The sequence below is a fragment of the Mercenaria mercenaria genome, chromosome 7, assembly GCF_021730395.1.
Source record: "Mercenaria mercenaria strain notata chromosome 7, MADL_Memer_1, whole genome shotgun sequence".
Taxonomy (NCBI): Eukaryota; Metazoa; Mollusca; class Bivalvia; order Venerida; family Veneridae; genus Mercenaria; species Mercenaria mercenaria.
The window spans coordinates 36614585-36635229 of NC_069367.1; the positions used below are offsets into that span (position 1 = coordinate 36614585).

At 34.1% G+C, this 20645-nt stretch overlaps 1 protein-coding gene across 3 annotated transcripts in view; it reads left to right on the plus strand.

Annotated features, from left to right (window-relative positions):
• The first annotated feature begins 592 nt into the window (after positions 1-592).
• The window catches only part of LOC123554396 (voltage-dependent calcium channel subunit alpha-2/delta-3-like), a 49383-nt gene continuing 29330 nt past the window's right edge, over positions 593-20645 (plus strand). For 2 of the 3 annotated variants that reach the window (XM_045344517.2, XM_045344519.2), the window contains exons 1-15: positions 593-916; positions 2077-2173; positions 4773-4880; positions 5664-5723; positions 7737-7935; positions 8543-8674; positions 9620-9831; positions 10614-10784; positions 11932-12048; positions 12475-12553; positions 13698-13747; positions 15082-15195; positions 16415-16471; positions 16759-16839; positions 17147-17239. In XM_045344517.2, the coding sequence (XP_045200452.2) occupies positions 792-916; positions 2077-2173; positions 4773-4880; positions 5664-5723; positions 7737-7935; positions 8543-8674; positions 9620-9831; positions 10614-10784; positions 11932-12048; positions 12475-12553; positions 13698-13747; positions 15082-15195; positions 16415-16471; positions 16759-16839; positions 17147-17239 (1695 nt within the window). In that variant the 5' untranslated portion in view covers positions 593-791. The remainder of the gene's footprint in view (positions 917-2076; positions 2174-4772; positions 4881-5663; positions 5724-7736; positions 7936-8542; positions 8675-9619; positions 9832-10613; positions 10785-11931; positions 12049-12474; positions 12554-13697; positions 13748-15081; positions 15196-16414; positions 16472-16758; positions 16840-17146; positions 17240-20645) is intronic. The other variant, XM_045344518.2, reaches the window with a different exon arrangement.

Genomic DNA, 20645 nt, shown 5'->3' on the forward strand with positions numbered 1-20645 from the left:
AAGAGAGTTCCGCTTGAGGCGGTACTGTTTTGCACGTTTTATATCATCCAGTAAAAAAACAATGATAAACAGAATCAAAGTACACTTATATCGCATTAGTGGTATTACTTCTACCAAAAAAGATGATGTATGCCTTTTTGAATCAAATCATGGAAAGGGAAAGTAACGAATATTAATATCCCCTAACTGTTTGTGCTTTGGCAGCCATCTTGGCGGCCATCTTGGATTTCTCTGACTTTGCATCCAGATGGAACCAAATGAATAGCAGTTCTAGAAAGTACAGACCCTGACGAACATTTTGATATATAAATGTTATTGTTGCAACACATAGACCAGTTACACCTCGAAATATGCAAGTAATTTCAGCTGATTTGCAGTACTAATAACAGTCTATTAACATTTTGCTTTGGAGCGTTTGATACTTCCAAAGGTTATTGTAGATGTTATTCATGTTAATGTTAAACATTAAGCAAAATTATTGCGTCAAATATGTAAAATGCTAAAGAACTAATTGGATAATGACGTACCAGCAATGTTAACTACAGCAACCTATTTACGCTAGAAATCAATACGGTATTTTTCCCAGGCATTATCCGTATCGTTGGATTCAGTCCCCCAAGACGCTTACTCTAGCTCAAAAACACTAGCTTATAGAATATTTTAATATCTTATTCTTACAACGTGTGGAATAGCAGAAAGAAGTTGTGTAACGTAGAAATATAGACACAAACTGTATTGTGTGAGGTAGAAACAGAACTGTATAGAGGAAAGACAAAATATATTCAAGCATCATGGAACTGATTTGGGATTTAAACAGACGGATTTTACCATTTGTTTTAATGTTTCTCTATATTGTAATGAAAACTGGGAGTGAAAAAGCACCAAGGCCTGCGACAGCGTATCATGACATACAGATGTAAATATTATGTTTATACACAGTTTATAGTTTGACTTTTTATTATTTCTATCAAATAATCTTTAAAAACAAAATCTATAAAAAGATCCTTTGTAAGCATAGAATGCAACCAAGCAAAATAATAGCAGACTCTGATTTACTGAGTCTGTTCGTGACAGGTAATGGAATATGCAACACCTCTCACCCTCCTGGCATACTGAAGTCAAGCACTGGGAGGCTTTTTTTACGGCCGAAACGCGATACTTAAAGAGTGCTCTTATGATAGTCAATAAAATCTATAAAAAGGTTTGACCGAGTCTGTTCATGACGGGTAATGAGCCACATTATGGTAAAGACATAGATGTTTTGTCGTAAACGTCAAAGATCCGTTGAAAAATCTTACCAGAATTATAAATTTTTGTCTAAAATTTTAATTTGATCCTGATGGGTATAATTTAGTAGTCTCAGACATCTAAAAAAAATCCTTGAAAATTAAATACCTCGATCAGAGACAGCTATTAAATATTACTCTCAACAAACATGCAATATTGCTACGAATTTGCGTAATATATAAGAATGCTGATGTCTTGTCATATATTGCATGTAGTTCCTATAAAGCAATACTCACATTCTCCCTATTCGTCCCATTGAAAATAACAGCTTTTACTTTGTACGAACCACAAAAGGAGTGGCGCCAAAGTTATATTAACGCCGATTAGTGATAACGTGCCGTTCTTTTGACGACGTCCACGTGTAGTCAGGGATAGCGTTCCTTAGATGAAGTCGCAGTTGTCTGGTAAACAGAATAATCTTGAGTAAATTCTAATATAAAATGCAACAAACAGTATGCACTTTATTAAAAGAACAGTTTAACATAGATCTACTGAAAGGAAATATAAATTAATTTAGTCTGTAGAAGTTAATGCGAAAATAGAATATGATCGGCAAATCAACGATGAATCCCTAGCGTAATTCATGGACTTGCCGATCATTTTTCTTGTTCATTTCACATGAATTCCGCAAAGGTAGTTTCTTTCTTAATTGTGTCTTGGTATAATTTTAGTTCTTTGTAGTTCATTTTAAGTATATTTTAACATAGATCTATTGAAAGGATATAGAATTAATTCCTTTCAGTTATAGAATAAAAACATATCTTTATTCTTTTGTTTTGTTTATCATAGGCAAACGATTTTCAATATCAAAGGCTGGTCGGCAGAACTAAGCAAAAAGCTTGTAGGCTTCAGTAAATCTGTAACTTCCTTCACAGATATATCAGAGGTAAGACTTTTCTCGAAAATGTCTATATGAGTCATTATGAAAGTTTCAGTACGATATGTTTTACATTTGTTGCAATATGGGAAGTTAAATGCAATATATATTGACATATGGCAATACGAAGTTCCAGTTCAATATTTATTGTACATTGTACCTATGGCAATATGATAGTTTCAGTGCAATATGTATTTTACCTGTAGCAATATGGATGTAATAATGCAATATATACACGGTGGCAGTGTGGTAGTATCAGTGCAATATGTATTTTACCTGTGTCAATATGGAAGTTTCAATGCAATATGCATTGCACCTATGGAAATATGGAAGTTGCAGTGTAAAATGTACTGTACCTATGGCAATATGGATGTTTAAATGCAGTATATTTTGACTGGATATTGAGTGGAGCAAGGAAAGGTTTGAGCTGCGTGTGTATCGTTATACTGCGCATCCAATATATGAGCATGTATACACGTATTCGGTTGTAGATCATGTATGACATGACAGTAACGATTATTTTTACGAGCTTCAATTTGCAAGTAATATTTGATTAAAAAAATAAGGGGATGGGGTAGAGTTACCAAAATAACTGCTTTTCGATTTGCTGATTGAACTAGTTATGTTTTCGTTTTGCTAAATCGATTAAATGGTAATTGTATATCTATTTGGTACAATGCGAGAAAAAGGTAATCACAGAGTAATCCTAGAGGCTCAGGCTGTATTTTCATATAAAATGGTTCATTGACATTACATTAACTTTCATTTCTCGACGGGAATTATACAATAGGGACGCCATTGTATATCAAACACTTTTTGTTCCGGATTGTAAATTGTTCGTATATCGATAGGGTATATTCGCTAAAATACCGGTCATGTGTACTAGCATATTACAAGAATTGTTTTAATATCAATTTATCAGATATGTATGAAAATGTACAGAACCTAAAAAATGTCAATTATCCTCTCAAACAAAAATATATTAAGATAAGTTTTTTAAAGGCTATTGATCAAACGCTACATATTCTTTTCCTATTCCATGTACTTAGTAACCGCGATTATTTTTGGTACATATAAATAGAAATCGTAAATATTACTTACGACCGAATGAGAACAAATCAAAGACAAGTAAAACGCCACAACTTGTTTAATTGACTAGTTTTAATGAAAGAGGCGCTAACAATCTATGTTGGTAAATGTGCTTAGTTGGTGGCCCCTAACAAATTTGTTCATATATTTCACATTTCTCATAAACCGGAGACTAAGACTAATTTCATTTGCACAATACTATGCGCATAAAATAACCATTCTCTCATGCTTATATCGCTGCATGTTTTCGACTTGGGTACTCGAAATAAAAAGCAGAGTGTTTATTCTGCGGACCGCTTTCTGAAATGAAACAAAATGAGGGCACCTGTGTTGAAATCACTGTTTGTACGCCTCAGTTACTAAGTCATTGCGCCTAACGCCTTAGCGGCAAGCTGGAAAAGAAGACCACACAAAACTTGCAAGTATTTTAGTAGATGTCGCCAAGGATGAACGTAACGTTAACACCGCTCGCTAGAGCATCGATAGTCAGAGCACACGTTGTTGCCATTTAAGTGCTCCCAATCCTTTCCCCTTATATTCTCTATGTCTTACTTGCCTCCGAACTCCCTAAAAACTCGAGTATTTTGCTCATCACCAAAATTGCGACAGAAGTTGATTCTTATGATAAATACAGCAAAGTATGTGTAATTTATGAAAACATAGATCTACCTCGTAAACAAATGGAAAGAAAATATGATATAAATATACGAAATGAATTAATATTGTAGTTAAGTGGTTCGAGTATATCGTCCCTAGCTTTTATCAATAGCACCGGCTTAAACGAAGTTTTTATAAGTAAACATCTAATCATATTTGTTGACGGTATTTTGCAGCTGGGTATTTGATTTTCTAATAGAACGTAACTGAACAAATGTAGCTCTAAATCCAGTTTTTACATTTAAAACAATCATAGTTTGAGAGTCTGGTTGAATATTATCATGTCAAAGGAATAAAAATGATGAAAATGCCAATTTAACTGGCATGTGTTGTTTCGTATGGGTTTAAATATTACTACAAAATCCATTCTATTAGGGATTTTTAATCATCTAATATTACTCATTTCAGACCATATTTAGATTCTAGATCTACATCTTGAAGAGTCATAAGACTTCAGCTTATATAAAACTGTTTTATAGAATGTTTGATATATAATATCTGCTATTATCATATACCTGAAATACAGAATATTTTTGTCAATTTTGGCTGATATAACACTAAAATCCACTCGAGCCGAATACAACCATTACAGATCGAGTTACTGTTACAAAACCCCTATTAAATTCTAGATCTGGATCTATATCTTATGCGATGGATACACGCCCCTTCAATTGTATCATTTCAGGAAATATATTTGACAATACCTTTATTCAACTTCAACTTCAACTTCAGCTTCAACGATATGTGCTCTCCAACGCCTCTGCGGACATCGACATCGCACTTCAAGCCTGAGAGATTAAAAGAAACACTTATAACTTGTTTAACCTTGTTCATACTTGTTGAAATGTCGTTTCACTTTCAGGATTACGGAAGATATTTCTCCAGTAAAGCTGTATCAGGAGACATACTGATTCAAACAATTGCAAACGACATAAATGACTTGCTCAAAGAAAAGCTCGATGCAGTTCTGGTAAGGTCTCCGTTACCATTGTGTCGTAATTTATTTTTGAATATTACTCTTTTTTCAACCGTCGTTGCATAATTAAAAAACTGTTTTCATGAATATGAATGTTTGACAAAAGCATTTAGTAAATACTGTTTGAAATTATTTGTCATAGCTGCTAAGAAGCTAGATTCTAGTCAAATTGATTAATGTTGATATTACAACAGAAACATATAGAGAAACATGACAATGTTAAAGGGCAAGGAATGTTGGACAATAAGTTAATTTTACATGTATATGAAAGCCATCTTCAAGCCTCATAACGCTAGAGGAATTTTTAAAATCGGACCAATATTGAAAAAGATATGGAAGTTTGAAATTTTGGAAAATGGCTGATCATAGAGGCAGCCATTTTAGTGTGTTTATGACGTCATTTACAGACTGCTGAGTTCTTTATTTAGCAAATAACTTTTTAAATAGATTAATTTTATATGTATATTGAGTTTTAGTGAATATTGCTGCATTTTGATTGGATAGAACATGTAAATGCAAATCCAGGTCTCCTTCATCGATAGCATTCTTGTCAACTACCTAATATTTTGCAAGACTTAATATGACTGAAACAAAGAAACCAAAAATTTGGTTACTGCCACAGAAGATGAGCTCGATCATGTCTAAATGAAAGGAATCTTAAACTAGAAAAGAGATATAATGCATGCTGATTTTATGTTATAAAGTCTAGATTTCCAGTATTCATCTTGTACACTACGGTTACAAATGCCTTATTTCCAGTCTCCTGTCCTTTTACAGGCACTTGCCACAGAGGCGGAGAGAATCTATAAGGACTACCAATATGATCCAGACATAGATGTAAGTGAAGATTTAAGGCTGACAATTGTTCAGAGAGAAAATATAAGAACTGTGAATTATTGAAACAAACTTTGATTCAAGAAACTTGTTTTTAAAGACTACCAGAGTGTTCAGGCAGTGAAAAATTTGTGTACCTCAGATATTCATCTGGATGTTTTCTTTTATTCGTAGTCTTTTTAACAGAAAATATAGTTGAAACTCGATATCTCGAATGCGCTTATGTCAAAATTCCGGTTATCTCAAAGATATTTATAGTCCCGTTCCGAAAACACGTGCTAAAATAATATCGAATTTCGGTTATCTCGAATTAAAACGCTCAATCCTTTGAAATTCGAAATACAGTACTTACGACAATATGGAAGTATACTGCGAAGGTAGTGGACCCGTACAAGCGTAATGACAATCCGGAAGTTATACGCTTTCTTCGTATGTGATTTTGGTATTCTGTGGTCTTTACAAACAGACATATGGGTGTTGAGCTTCATTCATATCCGGAGTATACCAAATTGCCTAACAAGTCTTAGAATAATATGAAATCACACGAAAATTGCCGAGTGTCACTACGGAATTACTACCTTAAATATATTCTCATACATTTTTTTTTAGTTTTCATTTTTTAGTAATAGATCAAGTAACATTATGTTAGTTGTTTGTCAGATAGATATGTTTAAGTTGATTTTCATTTATGTCGTGTTGGTCGACCTGTGGTTATCCACTTTTTTATCTTGCTCTTGAGTCTCTCTTACCTAACTCAGAGGCTAGTACTGGTTCTTCCTAGGAAAGACGGTGCTTATACACCGGACGTTAAAGAACCAGACTGTCTATTCACAAAGAGCTTGGCACTGTATATACATGATTTCCCTCCTCTCTCTTTTCTATGCTCTTTCTCTCGCTCTGTCCTTCTGATCATATCGCTCAGAGTCTGTACAAGTAGAGGATAAATTTGGCGCCCTGATTGGATGTCTTTACGCTATGTAATAAATTATTTATTTATTTTGTTGCGTTTAACGTCGCACCGACACAATTATCATATGGCGACTTTCCAAGCGCCTTTAAAACGTATTTATCATGACGGCTTTGTATAAATCTGGTACAGTATAATATATACATTGAGTTTTTGTGCTGTGTAGCGGCCGTGAAAGGTCCCATACTTTCAATTAGCGCCTCTTCAGAGCGTACAGCGAGACATCTATGCTGTGTTAGCAAAATGATGAACATTTCATCTTAGGTGGTTCCAATATTCCCACTTTGATAGCTTCGAGTATAGATTAACCCCTCTGATATGGTGCCTGCTTTGTAATTTTGTCTTTCCGCAGTTTCTTGATGTGCAGTCTCCATATCCAAAGATCCCCTCTTAAAATTCCAGTATGTGTAGTTCTACACATGAGCCGTGCCATGAGAAAACCAACATAGTGGGTTTGCGACCAGCATGGATCCAGACCAGCCTGCGCATCCGCGCAGTCTGGTCAGGATCCGTGCTGTTCGCTAACAGTTTCTCTAATTGCAATAGGATCTGAAAGCGAAGTCTGGTCAGGATCCATGCTGGTCGCAAACCCACTATGTTGGTTTTCTCATGGCGCGGCTCACATTGTTTTCTCGTTCCGGCAAACGCATTATTTTGACTGGGGACTTGTGCCACTTTTCACAGAATTGCACATTATGTATCATTGAAGATTCCATGTTCACCGTTATATGAATGCATCTACAGGTTTCTCTAAATATTATTTTGGTACTTAATATGTGTAAATGTTGAGATTCACTAAACCGGGCTAGATAGCGTTGACGGTAGCTTGCATTTCCACTACCGTCCATGATCATGCTCAATCAAACCGAGCCTGCAACATTTTCATTTATGTCGTGTTGGGCGACCAGCTGTTTTCAATTTTTTCTATTTTAAAACACTTTTTTCTTCGTCCTGCTTTCCTGACATTTTGTTTTTCTAATCAGACATTTGAGCCAGATATTGGCTGTCTAGATACGCAAATTGCCCTATCCTTTCTTCTTTTTTTATAGATACATTTCCTTAATAGCAAGAAGCTGTACAGCTCAGACAAACAAATGCAACAATCACGATTGATGGAACTTACACCAGATGACAACTACAACCACGAACTTGTGAATCACGAAAACAGTACCGTGCATGTACCTGCACATATTAACGACAGGCGTGAGTATTCGCACAGCCATATTCCTTCGAGTAACAAGAACAGTGGTTTGCAATTCTAGATTAATCTACTAATTGTTGTCTAAGGAAAAATAGTACACTGTGTTCTGCTTTTGTACTCAGAACTATTTAGATTTATCAGTTATTGATAGGAACCAAGAAGTCCTGGCTGTTCTGTCCGGGTTATATGTAGAACAGTCACCCCACGTTCCGGAACACTACTCATTTTATGCTTAATACTATCTATTTTAATTTTAACAGAACGGCTTTTTGTATCAAATGTTGCGAGCAAAATTAAGGAAACAACATTTTATGCGGGTTACTTTTGTTAAAACCATAATTTTAAATGCTATCAGGGAGAGGAGGGAGAGAGAGGGAGAGAGAGAGAGGGGGGGGGGGGGGAGAGGGAGAGAGAGGGAGAGAGAGAGGGAAGAGAGAGAGAGAGAGAGAGGGAGAGAGAGAGAGACGCAATGTTTGCTAGTAGTACTATAGACATTAGGACGTGATAATGAATTCCATTGGTGTCAAACTTATGACACGAAGGAAATACTTAAGCCAGTCCTGTTACTTCTGTTATTCTTGACAATCGATAGGCAAATGTTATATTTGATATGTTTTTTCTGTTACAAAATACAGCACTGGATGTATTTTTCAGTTCCGAAATTTCTGAACGGTGCGTATTGGACACAGAGACTGAACGACCAGTTCAAGGCGAATGAAATGAAGGATAATTCCTTACGTTGGCAATACTTTTGTGGAACGGACGGTTTATTCAGGATTTTTCCTGGTAATTGAAATTTGTGTAATTGAGATTTGTTTAAGTATCAATGTCAGAAATAATGGAATTATAGTGAGTTTAATGTTCAGATCCTTGGAAAAACTCTAGCATGCCTATCGACACCAGGCCATACCAAAAAGTATTTTCAATTTTTAGACATTTATTTACCAATTTTACCAACATATTGCACGGATGACAATCTTTCATTTCAAAATTTAATGTGTAAAATAGTTCTGTGAAATTCTTTATATTTTAATGCGCTACTATTATGTAATGTATTTTTTCAAGCAATTTGACTAAATAAGCTGAACCCCCTTGTTAATCACGTTTTGTGTTTTTGCGCGTTATTTCAGCGAAATCGAAAACAGTTATATTAAATAAAAAACGTCGATTACTTTCTTGTTTGTTAACAAAACATTTTCTTAAATCATTTCTTAAACGATGATTATGTTTCAATTCAAAATTTGAAATAAAGTTGTTTTCGAATTTTTTGGTGAAGTGAGAAACGTCTTTAAAATATAAAAAACCAGGAGCGGAAAAAATGTTTCCTTGGAACTATAAAACATAAAGTATTTTTTCTAGGATTCATCTCGTACATGTGTAAACCCTGCTTTTACTGTACACGTTCAACATTGGATCCCATCCAGAGCTTTATTCGAAAAAAGATTACAATGTAATAACATCAGTTTAAAACAGTGCGTTTGTTAGTACATTATATATAATTTATTGTTAAAATCCGATACCTTATCCCCTGAATAGCATTAAATGAAAACGTGATAAGTAATAATTTTGGTAGGACCTTTACCAGTAGTTTGTGTACAGAAATGTATGAACTTCTGATGTGTAAACTAGGAAGCTATTGGCATATTTGAGAAGAAACTTATATCTACATGTGTTTAAATAAACCTAACGTATTCCATAAGAATCATGAGAAATTTCATATTTCATTTACAGGAATAAAATGGCCTACAGACCAGAACGGGACAGATAGTTTCGATTGTCGGCTTCGACCCTGGTACCAATTAGCAGCAACTTTGCCAAAGAATGTGTTGATCTTGATGGATAGCAGTAAGAGCATGGAGGGCTCAGGAATGACTATAGCCCGTGGCACAGTCAAAGCGATACTTAATACACTAGGTGATGACGATCTTGTCAACATTCTCAGGGTAAACATCTTTCTATCTCCTTTTCATATCTACAAGAGGAGAGGCATCTCGTCAGAAAAATTGTACAATAACCGTTAGGCGTTCTGTCGTGCTATATTACATCCGACCCATATCTTTTGCTATATAGAACATATCTGTGTTGTTTTTTTTTTTCATCCTAATATGTCCTAAAGTTGTATTAACTTTTGTTCGTTCTTTTTCGCTTGTCCACATTTATGAGCCACACCATGAGAAAACCAACATAGTGCATTTGCGACAGGCATGGATCCAGATGCGCAGGCTGGTCTGGAACCATACTGGTCGCAAATGCATTATGTTGGTTTTCTCATGGTGCGGCTCAATTTTTATCACCGAAAAGCTCCCTTGAAGCATAGAACGCAACCAAGCAAAATAAAAGCTCACATACCCCTAGCACAGACTTAAGTGGAATTTTGTTGCAACAAAATTAAATGAACTCAATGATTCAAAAGATCCAGAAAGTTAACTAACACTGAGTCCAAGAAAAGGGAGTCTTTTAGTGTTAGCTAATTTACAAAACAACAGAAACTGTATATAAACCCTACTGAAATATCACAAATTAGTTTGAACAACAGGGTCAAGATTAGTATATTACACAAGGGCTTTGACCCCTTGCTTCTTGTCTGCTCATAACTTAGATACCGATATTCAAAATGAGTGTCAAGATGCCATAGAATAACCACAAAATTGACACGAGCAATGACTAAAGACCATACGGCATTCTTAGCTTTTTATTTATGTATTACCGTTGTTTTCTTCCGCAGTTTTCGGATAAAGTGGAATACATAGATGACTGCTTCATAGACACATTGATGCCTGCTACAACTCAGAATAAGCGCCATCTGCAAGACGCTGTCGAACAGAACGTTAAGGCCAGTAATACGGCAGATTTTAAGGGCGCTTTTGACAAGGCATACAACATTTTGAACACTTTGGTACGTGTTTAGAGTGTCTATACCTTTATTATGCTAAAATAACAATCGAGTCAGTGATATGTGACGTCGAATATAGTAAGTGTTACTCTAGAATGGTTTGGTACCAGTGGCTGAGTGGTATTTATTTGTATATATCTTCTGATGTCGAAGAATATTTTAGCTATTCTACCCACCCTGGCGTCGGCGTCACACCTTGGTTAAAGTTTTGCATGCAAGTACATAAGGCTTTCATTGAAAGGCATATAGCTTTGAAACTTATATTTTCTTTTTTAGGTCAATTACCAACCTCACTGGGTCAATTCCAATAACTCTGACATGTATTTTGGCCAAATTATGCCCCTTTTTGGACATAGAAAATCCTGATTAAATTGCAGATATTGAAACTTCACATGTGCCTTCGGGGTTATAAAACTAGCATCAAGTCCCATAACTCTGACATGCATTTGGGCCAAATAATGCCCCCTTTTGGACTTAAAACTCTTTTGATATTTGACATTTTGGATATTTTCCTGCTTCTGGGACAAATCCTGGTTAAAGTTTTGCATGCAAGTTAATATCTCCAAACCTATTACAGATACTGAATTGAAACTTCACATGTGTCTTTGGGGTTATAAAACAAGGTGATGGCATTAAGTCCCATAACTGTGACATGCAATTTGTTCAAAGTATGCCCCCTTTTGGACTAAGAAAGTCCTGGTTAAAATTTTGCGTGCAAGTTACTATCTCCAAAAATAATGCAGATATTGAATTGAAACTTCACATGTGTCTTTGGGGATATAAAACTAGGTGATAGCACCAAGTGCCATAACTCTGACATGCATTTGGGCCAAATTATATCCCCTTTTGGTTTTAGAAAATCCTGGTTAAAATCCTGGCATGCGTGTCATTATCTCCAAAACTAAAGCAGATATTCAACTGAACTTCACATGTGTCTTTTGGGTTATAAAACTAGGTGATAGCATCAAGTCCCATAACTCTGACATGCAATTTTTGCATGCAAGTAACTGTCTTCAAAACTAATGCAGATATTGGATTGAAACTCTATAGATATTTTAACATTATTGTAATATTCCTGCTTCTGGGACAACAGTTCGAATAGTCGAGCATTGTCTGTCTTACGGACTGCCCTTGTTGTTTTTTTTTTCAGGAGAAGCAACGCAGAGGAAGACTATGTAACACGGCTATACTGTTGATAACAAACAGTGAACCAGAAAATTATGTGTCCGTGTTTGAATATTTCACCAACAGTTTCAAGAATATAACGGTAAACCAATAATAATAACAAAGTAATAGGCCTCAGGGGGGGCAGGATGCGGTCATGACTGTTTGTTTAAATAATTTTATTATCATTATCATTAATATCATTATTATTATTACATACAACGCCATTTAATTATGTCATTGTATAGAAATAAGCGTTTAATCAAATTATTTAGTTTCAGTTTAAACCATACACGTATACATTTCTAGGAGAGAAAAAATGTAAATATTTAATATGGTACTGAAATACTCTCAAATTGTAACGTAACTATATTCTTTATTTATGCATGAAACATTCATTTATCAATATAATAAATTGACAGAAACGTCATCAGTATACACTAATAATAATAATACTTTTACTTTATTGACAACACAATTGGTTTTTCTTAACGTTTAAATTTCTGAGACAACCTGATGCTAATTTTAGACCAAAGTGTTCACGTTTGTGGTCGGTAAGGGCGTTGATGACAGCAGAGAAATAAGGCGGATGGCTTGTGCAAATGAAGGTTTGTGGAGGACCACGTGACTTAGAATGAAGATGTACATTGTACACGAAAACATGGCCGATACTTTTTCTCAGCTTGGCTCGAAATTCAAGGAATTTTGTATGGATAAACGTTGTGTTGCCCACGTTTACCATAGCTTGGAAACACAATATTAAGCTGAAAATTTGTATATCGATAAAAGGACAAAAAGATAAGCACTGTTGGTGAAGAAAGGCCCTTGCTACTGTAAACGCACTTCATTGAAAAAAGCTATTTTTATAAAATATATCAGAGACAGACGGTACTGTATTTCTTAAAACTACAGTAACCATTTACTAGTTTTAATGACTGGCTATATAATACGTGTACCACTTTAATATATTGTTCTTAGATGTTGAAGCCCGATATCTCAATGTACGTGTACAGTACCATTGAATACCATTGTACGTGTTCGTCACCATTCTGTTTAGTCTATTACTTGTGCACATTAACAAATGATAAAACTGTAGTTCATACTCAGTCACATTTTTGTACCTTTGCACCACAGTTCACTATCGTTGTTATTTTTATATAAGTATTTTCTGTAAGAAATGCTGCCGGTCCGTGGAAGGCGCCTTTTCAAAATTGAAGAAATGCTGCGCCTTTTCAAAATCGTCACAAATGCATTCAGACTTTCCAAAAAGCTCTCAGAAATTATCAATACAAAGAGGAACTTACAGGCACCGGAGAGAATCAGGACGTAAGGGGCATATGATCTCGGACGTTTTACAACATGGAATACCATGATTTTCGTGCTGAAGCTAAAGAAATATCGGTTATTTTCCGTGCATTAACGTCATGCTACATTCTGAGTAAACTGGGCAATTTTTTTTCTACTTAAAACAACGTTTTTTCGAAGCACTATAAGGTAGCGCAGTAGCAGAAGAGCCTAAAGCTTATAGAATTAACATAAAAAGTAAATAATAATAATTTTAGTAAGTACGATACAGTTCATTGATATATAACAATTTTTATAAAAATGGAAATATATGTACGTTTATGGGAAAAAACTATTTCTTAGACTGTAAATAAGTTAAATTTTACATTTCCGAAATGCACACTCTATAATATTGTATATTTGTATAAAGATCCAGGAAATATTCTATTTATCTTTATTGATTTACAGGTTACTATTCACGTGTATCAGCTCTTGCCGATGTGCAAGACAATGTGCAGGTATGCTGTAAACTTTAGACCTTTTATAATATTTTTCTTTCCAATTCATCGTCGATAGCTTAAACGATATAAAAAGATTCCTGCTTAGTAATAACTTGTTTTTATAATCATTTTTCACAAGTATTTTATGTTTAACATATTAGGCCTTTTGTTACCATTGTCATCACGCGCGGTATACTTTTATGACAATTTTTGGAATACGAAAATTGATAAAGAGTAAAGGTTTATGCAATAAATATTAACTGGTTTACAAACTACCAAGTGGTGTTTCGCTACCAGCCGGTCCAAGGCGGTGTTCATACTTTTCTATAATATGTTGATTTTGTCCTTGCTGTCTATATGTTTTACATTATCTATGTATTTATGTAAGTATATCAATTATGTATATACCATTCTTTACTTAGACACGGTATGAGAAAGTTGTTTTCTTTGCTGTACAGAATATTTATACTTGTTTATTTTTTCTAACAGTCCCAAGCAGATTTTCTAGTAGAGTAGGAATACATATAGTTAGGTTTATGTTATATTAAAATTAAGGATTCCAGCGCTTTTTTTGAAACAATTAGTATGCGTTGATAAAAAAAGCTATTGTCATTAAAATTAGATTTAATAAACAACTGCTAGCCACATATTCATTGCATATCTCCTGGTAATTCTTTGAAGTATGCTTAAATTTTGAAAGTTTTGAAATCACTCGCTGTCGTCCAAACTACAGGCATTTGGAATCATTTAAATAATTAATCAATAAGAAAGTATGCATACTGATATCCTCTTTAATATAATCATTTAATTGACTAATCATTAAGAAGGTACGCAGATTGATATCCTCTTTAATGTTTACACCTGTTAAAAAGGTTCATTATTTTTGAAATTTTACCATTGTCTTTATAAAAACATGTCAATGTCTTTTTTAAACTTTATTCTGCTTTTATATATCTCTGTGCACATACGTGACTAATAGATTGTGGACACCGAGTAAGAAAATTTAAAATAAGAAATTTTGAAATCAGAACAAACATTTATATGCTAATAACAAGAAAATATTACATAGATAATATAAATTTACTGTTGTATAGATATCATTTTGTGGGCGAGTCAAATTCACTGTGCCAGTTTCACTTGAGCAAGTCATATGGTTACTTTTTATAGTGAAGCATAGAAATGTTGCGTAATTTCCCACTTACACATTTTCAGATTTATGTGAAGAGGTTCTAATGGCTTTTTGACTCTTCATTCTCAGGTAAATTCAGATTTAAACTGTAAGTCCTATTAATTTTTTTTCTTTAAATTGTAGATATTATAAAATTATTGACATGAACTTGTTTCTTATTCAGAACTATATTAAAGTGATGAGTAGACAAATGGTTAAAGATCGCTACCGAAACAAAATATGGACGCCCATTTACCTTGACTACATGTCGTACCAGGACAAAATAGATCTAAACAAGGTATTTATATAGGGTTACAAAACTTCCTATGCAGACAGCGTATATGATTATATTAACCTTTCTAAATTTAAGAAATTCGACAGATACGAAAAGCGTGGATTGCTAAACATACCGCCCATTTTCACGAATTAAGCCGTCCACTCATCTAATCTGACTTCCTAAGACTTCGTTTTATGTGAAAACAGTTGAAAAAATGCTAGAAAAAAGAAGCAAATTTGATGTTTTAGGACTGAAACCTGCACCTCTGTGAAAGCAGATTGTGAAAAACGAAACTCTGCAAAACAAAACTTGTAGAACATTTCAAATTTCTGCAACACCGAAAAGCGAGTAATCAAATGAAATTTAATTCTGTGAATACTAACTTTTACAAAGTGTCTTATTACATATGGTACTGTAGAAATCTATAAGCAATATAACTTGATACAAAATGGTATCACATGTTATCGCTTACTCGTTTCTATTCCGTTGAGTTACGATGTGGTGGAAACGTCAATATTCTTCCATACCCTGACGTTGCATTCATTTTATTTAGGTCTTTATTTTCAGGCTACTAAACAAATTCGTGATATTTACAGTACATTTATACGTGTAGATACGTAGTGTAATATAAAGGTTATAACAATTATTATATTATTTGCATCGGAAATATGCACTAGTTCTTTTTGCGGAAAAATATTGCGCTCCTAAAGTCATAGGATAACATGTATAAATCAAATAGTAGCCATGCAAAAAACAACTGACCAGGATTTCAGTCTAATATGGTGGACCCAATTTTATTAACTGATCGATTTTGAAGGGATTTTCATTGGCTGAGTAATTTAGTTTAGGTAAATTGCGTGTCTATGTTTTAGAAAACACCTTAAATCCCTTTAACACATACAATTACATACTTTCACTTCCCTGGAAAACTTCTCTACGCCCGTATTTCTTACCTATTTTCTGTAGCGCCGTCATAATAATGTTAATAAACATGTGTTTGATAATGGGCATGTGGCAGGTCTAACGTATTTGAGGCGACAAGAAGCCAAAATAGAAAATATATTTACAATCGCACTGTCAAAATACTGTCACACTTTGACCGTCTATGTATACTTGGTTTTATGAACTGAGTAAAATACTATTTAAATAATGCAATTTCATTATTTGTTGAGCATTGTCGTGTCAATATATATGCATTGAGTATTTAAGTATTGTCATGCCAATATCATTTGCATTTCAGGGTTTGCAGTTTATGATATCCGTTGCCGTTCCTGTGTTTGACAAGAGAAATGACACGGTATGCAATATCTCAAACAGAATATGTAACATAGTTTCTAAACATAAATTCTAAAAGACAACATAACTTTAGAAAGATAAATCATCAAGGAAGACATAAAACAATATTCCAATGCTATACTTCCAGCCTTTGAAATGCACGTTTACAATAGCTAACAATTGCATTACACATTAACCATTTAGAATACAGTTATGATAGATCACGCCGATAATTTGACAGTGATTTGTTCATTAAATATTCATACAAACACCTAAAACATATAATTATGCTCATGTCGTGCATTTCAGTTTTCAGAAGGGAATCTACTTGGTGTAATGGGAACAGATATGCCAATTAAAATGATCAAAGAAATGATGCCAGTAAATAAGGTAAACATATCACAACTATTTAGCAACACAAATATTTAAAGAGCAATTTCAGAAATGTTCATGTTCTTGTTTCTTCTTTTTTTGAAATTCAATTTTACTAAAAAGGGTAGGAAATAACTCGAACACTTTATTCTTTCTAAGTTGCTACAAAGGCAGACAGCTCAACAGCTTGTTAAAAAACTTTGTAAGCATGCCAGTGAGTATGTGCTCTCTATATTAATTGAACACTTGCATTTCTCTAATTATCACAGTTTCATATGAAAGTCTTCTGCAGATAAGCTACGTTTTTGCATTGTTTCTGTTTTAGCTTGGTGCAAATGGATACGCCTTCATGATAAATCACAATGGTTATGTTTTGATGCACCCAAACTACAGGCCTTATAGAAAGATTACTTCGACGGTATGCATTTCTTTTATCGCCTTAAACCTAACGAACTATCCATTTTTTATATAGCTAATACGACCGCGTACATTTATTTCTAATTAATTAATTAGACTACCAATTAGATACTAAGGTAATAGAAACGTTTTGATTTAGTACGTTTATCCTATTATAAATATTGTATTTATAGTTAGTCTTGAAATTTTGGAGAATTTCGGATCACCATAATTTCTGAAAAGATACTAGTATAATGTGTTTGGTGCTGACATCTGTCTGTCCGTTCGTCCGATTCTTCCTATTCAGGTCAATTTCTAACAAAATACCAGCCATTGCAGGAAATAATGTTCGAGTGGATAATTTGGGTCATCTTCAATAATAGCTGAAAATACGGTATACAGCCTTGATTGCTTTGTCATGACTTGAACCCAAGAGATGCAAACAAATTTACTTTTAATTCATTCTATACTAATGAATTTGTATCGAAAGAAAAATATAACATCGTACTGTCTTATCTACTAAGGCTAAAAGCATTCGAATTACTTCTCCCATAATATTATCATATTTGAAACAAAATGGCAAGTATAAATATAGTTCTACAGAAAACTATGTGAAGGAATCTTGCATATGTTAGAGTACTTCATTAACTCAAATGTAACTCCATGTACATATAAAAAAGAAAGGGTCATCCTGTACATCTGATTATGCATATATAAATGTGCATAAATAAATGTTTTTATTTGCTCTTTGCTTACCCTACAATGAATGAATAGAATACCAGAATATTGTTTTAAAAAACCACGTGCGAGATAATTAACGGTTTTTGTAAATTAAACTTCATGTGATACAACATAAATCTTTCTTGAATTATGTAATGCTCATCGATGCTCTGCCGCACATGATTTTTAAAAAATATACACTGCAGTTTTGTAATGAACCAGTTTGTAAGTTATGTTTAAAGTCGCTTAAATAAGAAGTGTTCAATCTTCTTACGCTATGGCCGAAACTTCAAATGCCTTGGAATATACTTCTATGATTACTAGTCCACGGCCATTTGTAATCCCGCTCGAAAGTAGTTGAGAAATATAGCCAGATATACCAAATTAGTCCTTGGTCTAAGACAAAAACAATATGTATGTATCTATTCTGTGGACCGCGACTGGATCCAGAAATGACGTCATCAATATGGCGACCGATTACGAAAATAATACTGCTGAATAATGTCTGAAAAATTAGTAACATTGCTTATAATATCGGATATCATGTCATTGAACAAGCCAATGGGACATTTCAAATATTTGTATTTACACTTTCTCAGGAAAATATATATTTAATTTATTCTAACTGTTTAATTTGTACCCCACCCACTTAATTTACAATGCATTTTACACGTAGCTTCTACCTCTTGTTATTAATTATTTTCGACTATTCTTATAGTGTTGAATTTGAAATAAGATTATTTCCGAATGTTACAAGAAATATAACATACAATAAGGGAATATATGTTACCAATATCTGCTTTTAATAAGTACCTAGAAGGAAAGGAATTTGACGAAAATGCAGTACAAATCAATGTCGGCACAAGTAGTTGCCTATGCTCTTATTATAAGATTATGTGCATATTACATGCATTGTTTGCAATTTCATTTTGATTAGATTTTTAAGCATGATCAAGACGATTATGCCAGTAGAAGTTTACTGGTTAATTATATTCATCAAACTTGACATCAACACTGAAAGTGTTTTACCTAATTCGTCTTTAGCCCCGCGATAACAAAGGTATCTACAAACAGTATTATTTATTACCCTTGCATTTCAAACGTTCTGAGTTTAACATGGGCTTTCCGTAATTACATTCAGCTAACTGCAGAAGGAAGGGCATCAGTGGCAGGGGGTAATCATTTCATTTTCTTTCTTTCATCATTCCTTCTATGCAAATGAAAGTATTTCTCAACAGGTCTGATATGTGATATACTCTGACGCATCTTTAAACCGTAACACTGCAGCAATGCGTGTATAGTTTAGAACATGATAAATACATGAACAAAGTAAAGCACATAGACAGAAATCGTAAAATAAAGGAACGTAGTGCGGCAACGCCTTGGAATGGTCAGTTGCAAAACAACGCTGGTGTACTTAAAACAGTAGTTTGGCAACAGTGCTCACACTCCATATCCCCTCCATATTCCAATGTTATAGAACAGTATACATAAAATTAAGCCCCCGACAGCTGAATGTCTTATTCACGCAAGGAAAACTAAAGGCACGTTATGTGAAACACAAAAATGATCGGGTAAATATCTATATGAAAAAACTCTGGTCCTTTAGTATTATGGAGTTCATTAAATATTATCATAATAGAATTCCGCTTAAGCTGGTGCTAAAGGGCGTGAGGGTATTTCACCTTTCTAAACCTCTCATGAACAAACTTAGTCAGACCAAGTCTTCTATTATTTTGTTTAGTTGAGTTTTATACTTTCAAGGGATCTTCTTAAAACTTTTAACAAACCTTTTGCGCATGTTCTCCATGCCGTTACAGAAAGCAGAACAACAGCAGAACATTATTAAGGATCCGACGAATCAGGAAAGCAGAAATATATCAAAGCAGCTCAGTACCAGTGGGCTTTAAGAACTACCTATCATGGCGTCGTCCACCTCTTTCGTTAGACACGATTAATTTATTTATCTATTTGGGTTTTACGGCGCACCAACACAGTATAGGTTATATGGCGCCAAACGGGACTACAAACTTTGTTTCCATCGAAATAAAAACATGAGGTATTGAATCAAAATTTGCATACCTGCTAGAATCACAGAGTTACTGCAAAACCAAATATTAAGACCCTATTAGTCGCCACTTACGATCATGCAAGGGTAAGGCAGTGGTTCCAATTCATACACAGATCGTCCCAGAACCACATGGGGTAGACAGGATCAAAGAGGAAAAGAGGAATGTGTAGCATCCACCTGACAAAGGACTGAACGCTAAATATGCAATATATCTCCAAATAAGAGGGTCAGAACCGCGTATGATAAAACATTCATCATTTTACCAAATACATTTAGGAAAATTTCTGTTTCGATATACTTAGTAACAAAAGTGTTTTTAAATTGCTATTAAACTTAAAAAAGCCACACACAAGCCTGAATTACGATAGTGACATTTAGTAGAATATTCTCGCATTTGATAATATGCCTCAGAGGTTCACATGGATGTTTAAGCAATGTTACAAGCAGAAAAGGCTTAACTGAAATTAAATGCACAAAATGCGTTTAATGAAAGCAGTTTCATTGTCATTCATTAGATTATCTGGTAAATAGGTATAAAGAGTAAAGGAATCATATGAAACGATGGAACAGCACACCCTTGTTGGATTTTAATTTTTCTAGGAATGATTTTTTTAGAGTTTGCATATACTTTGTCGCA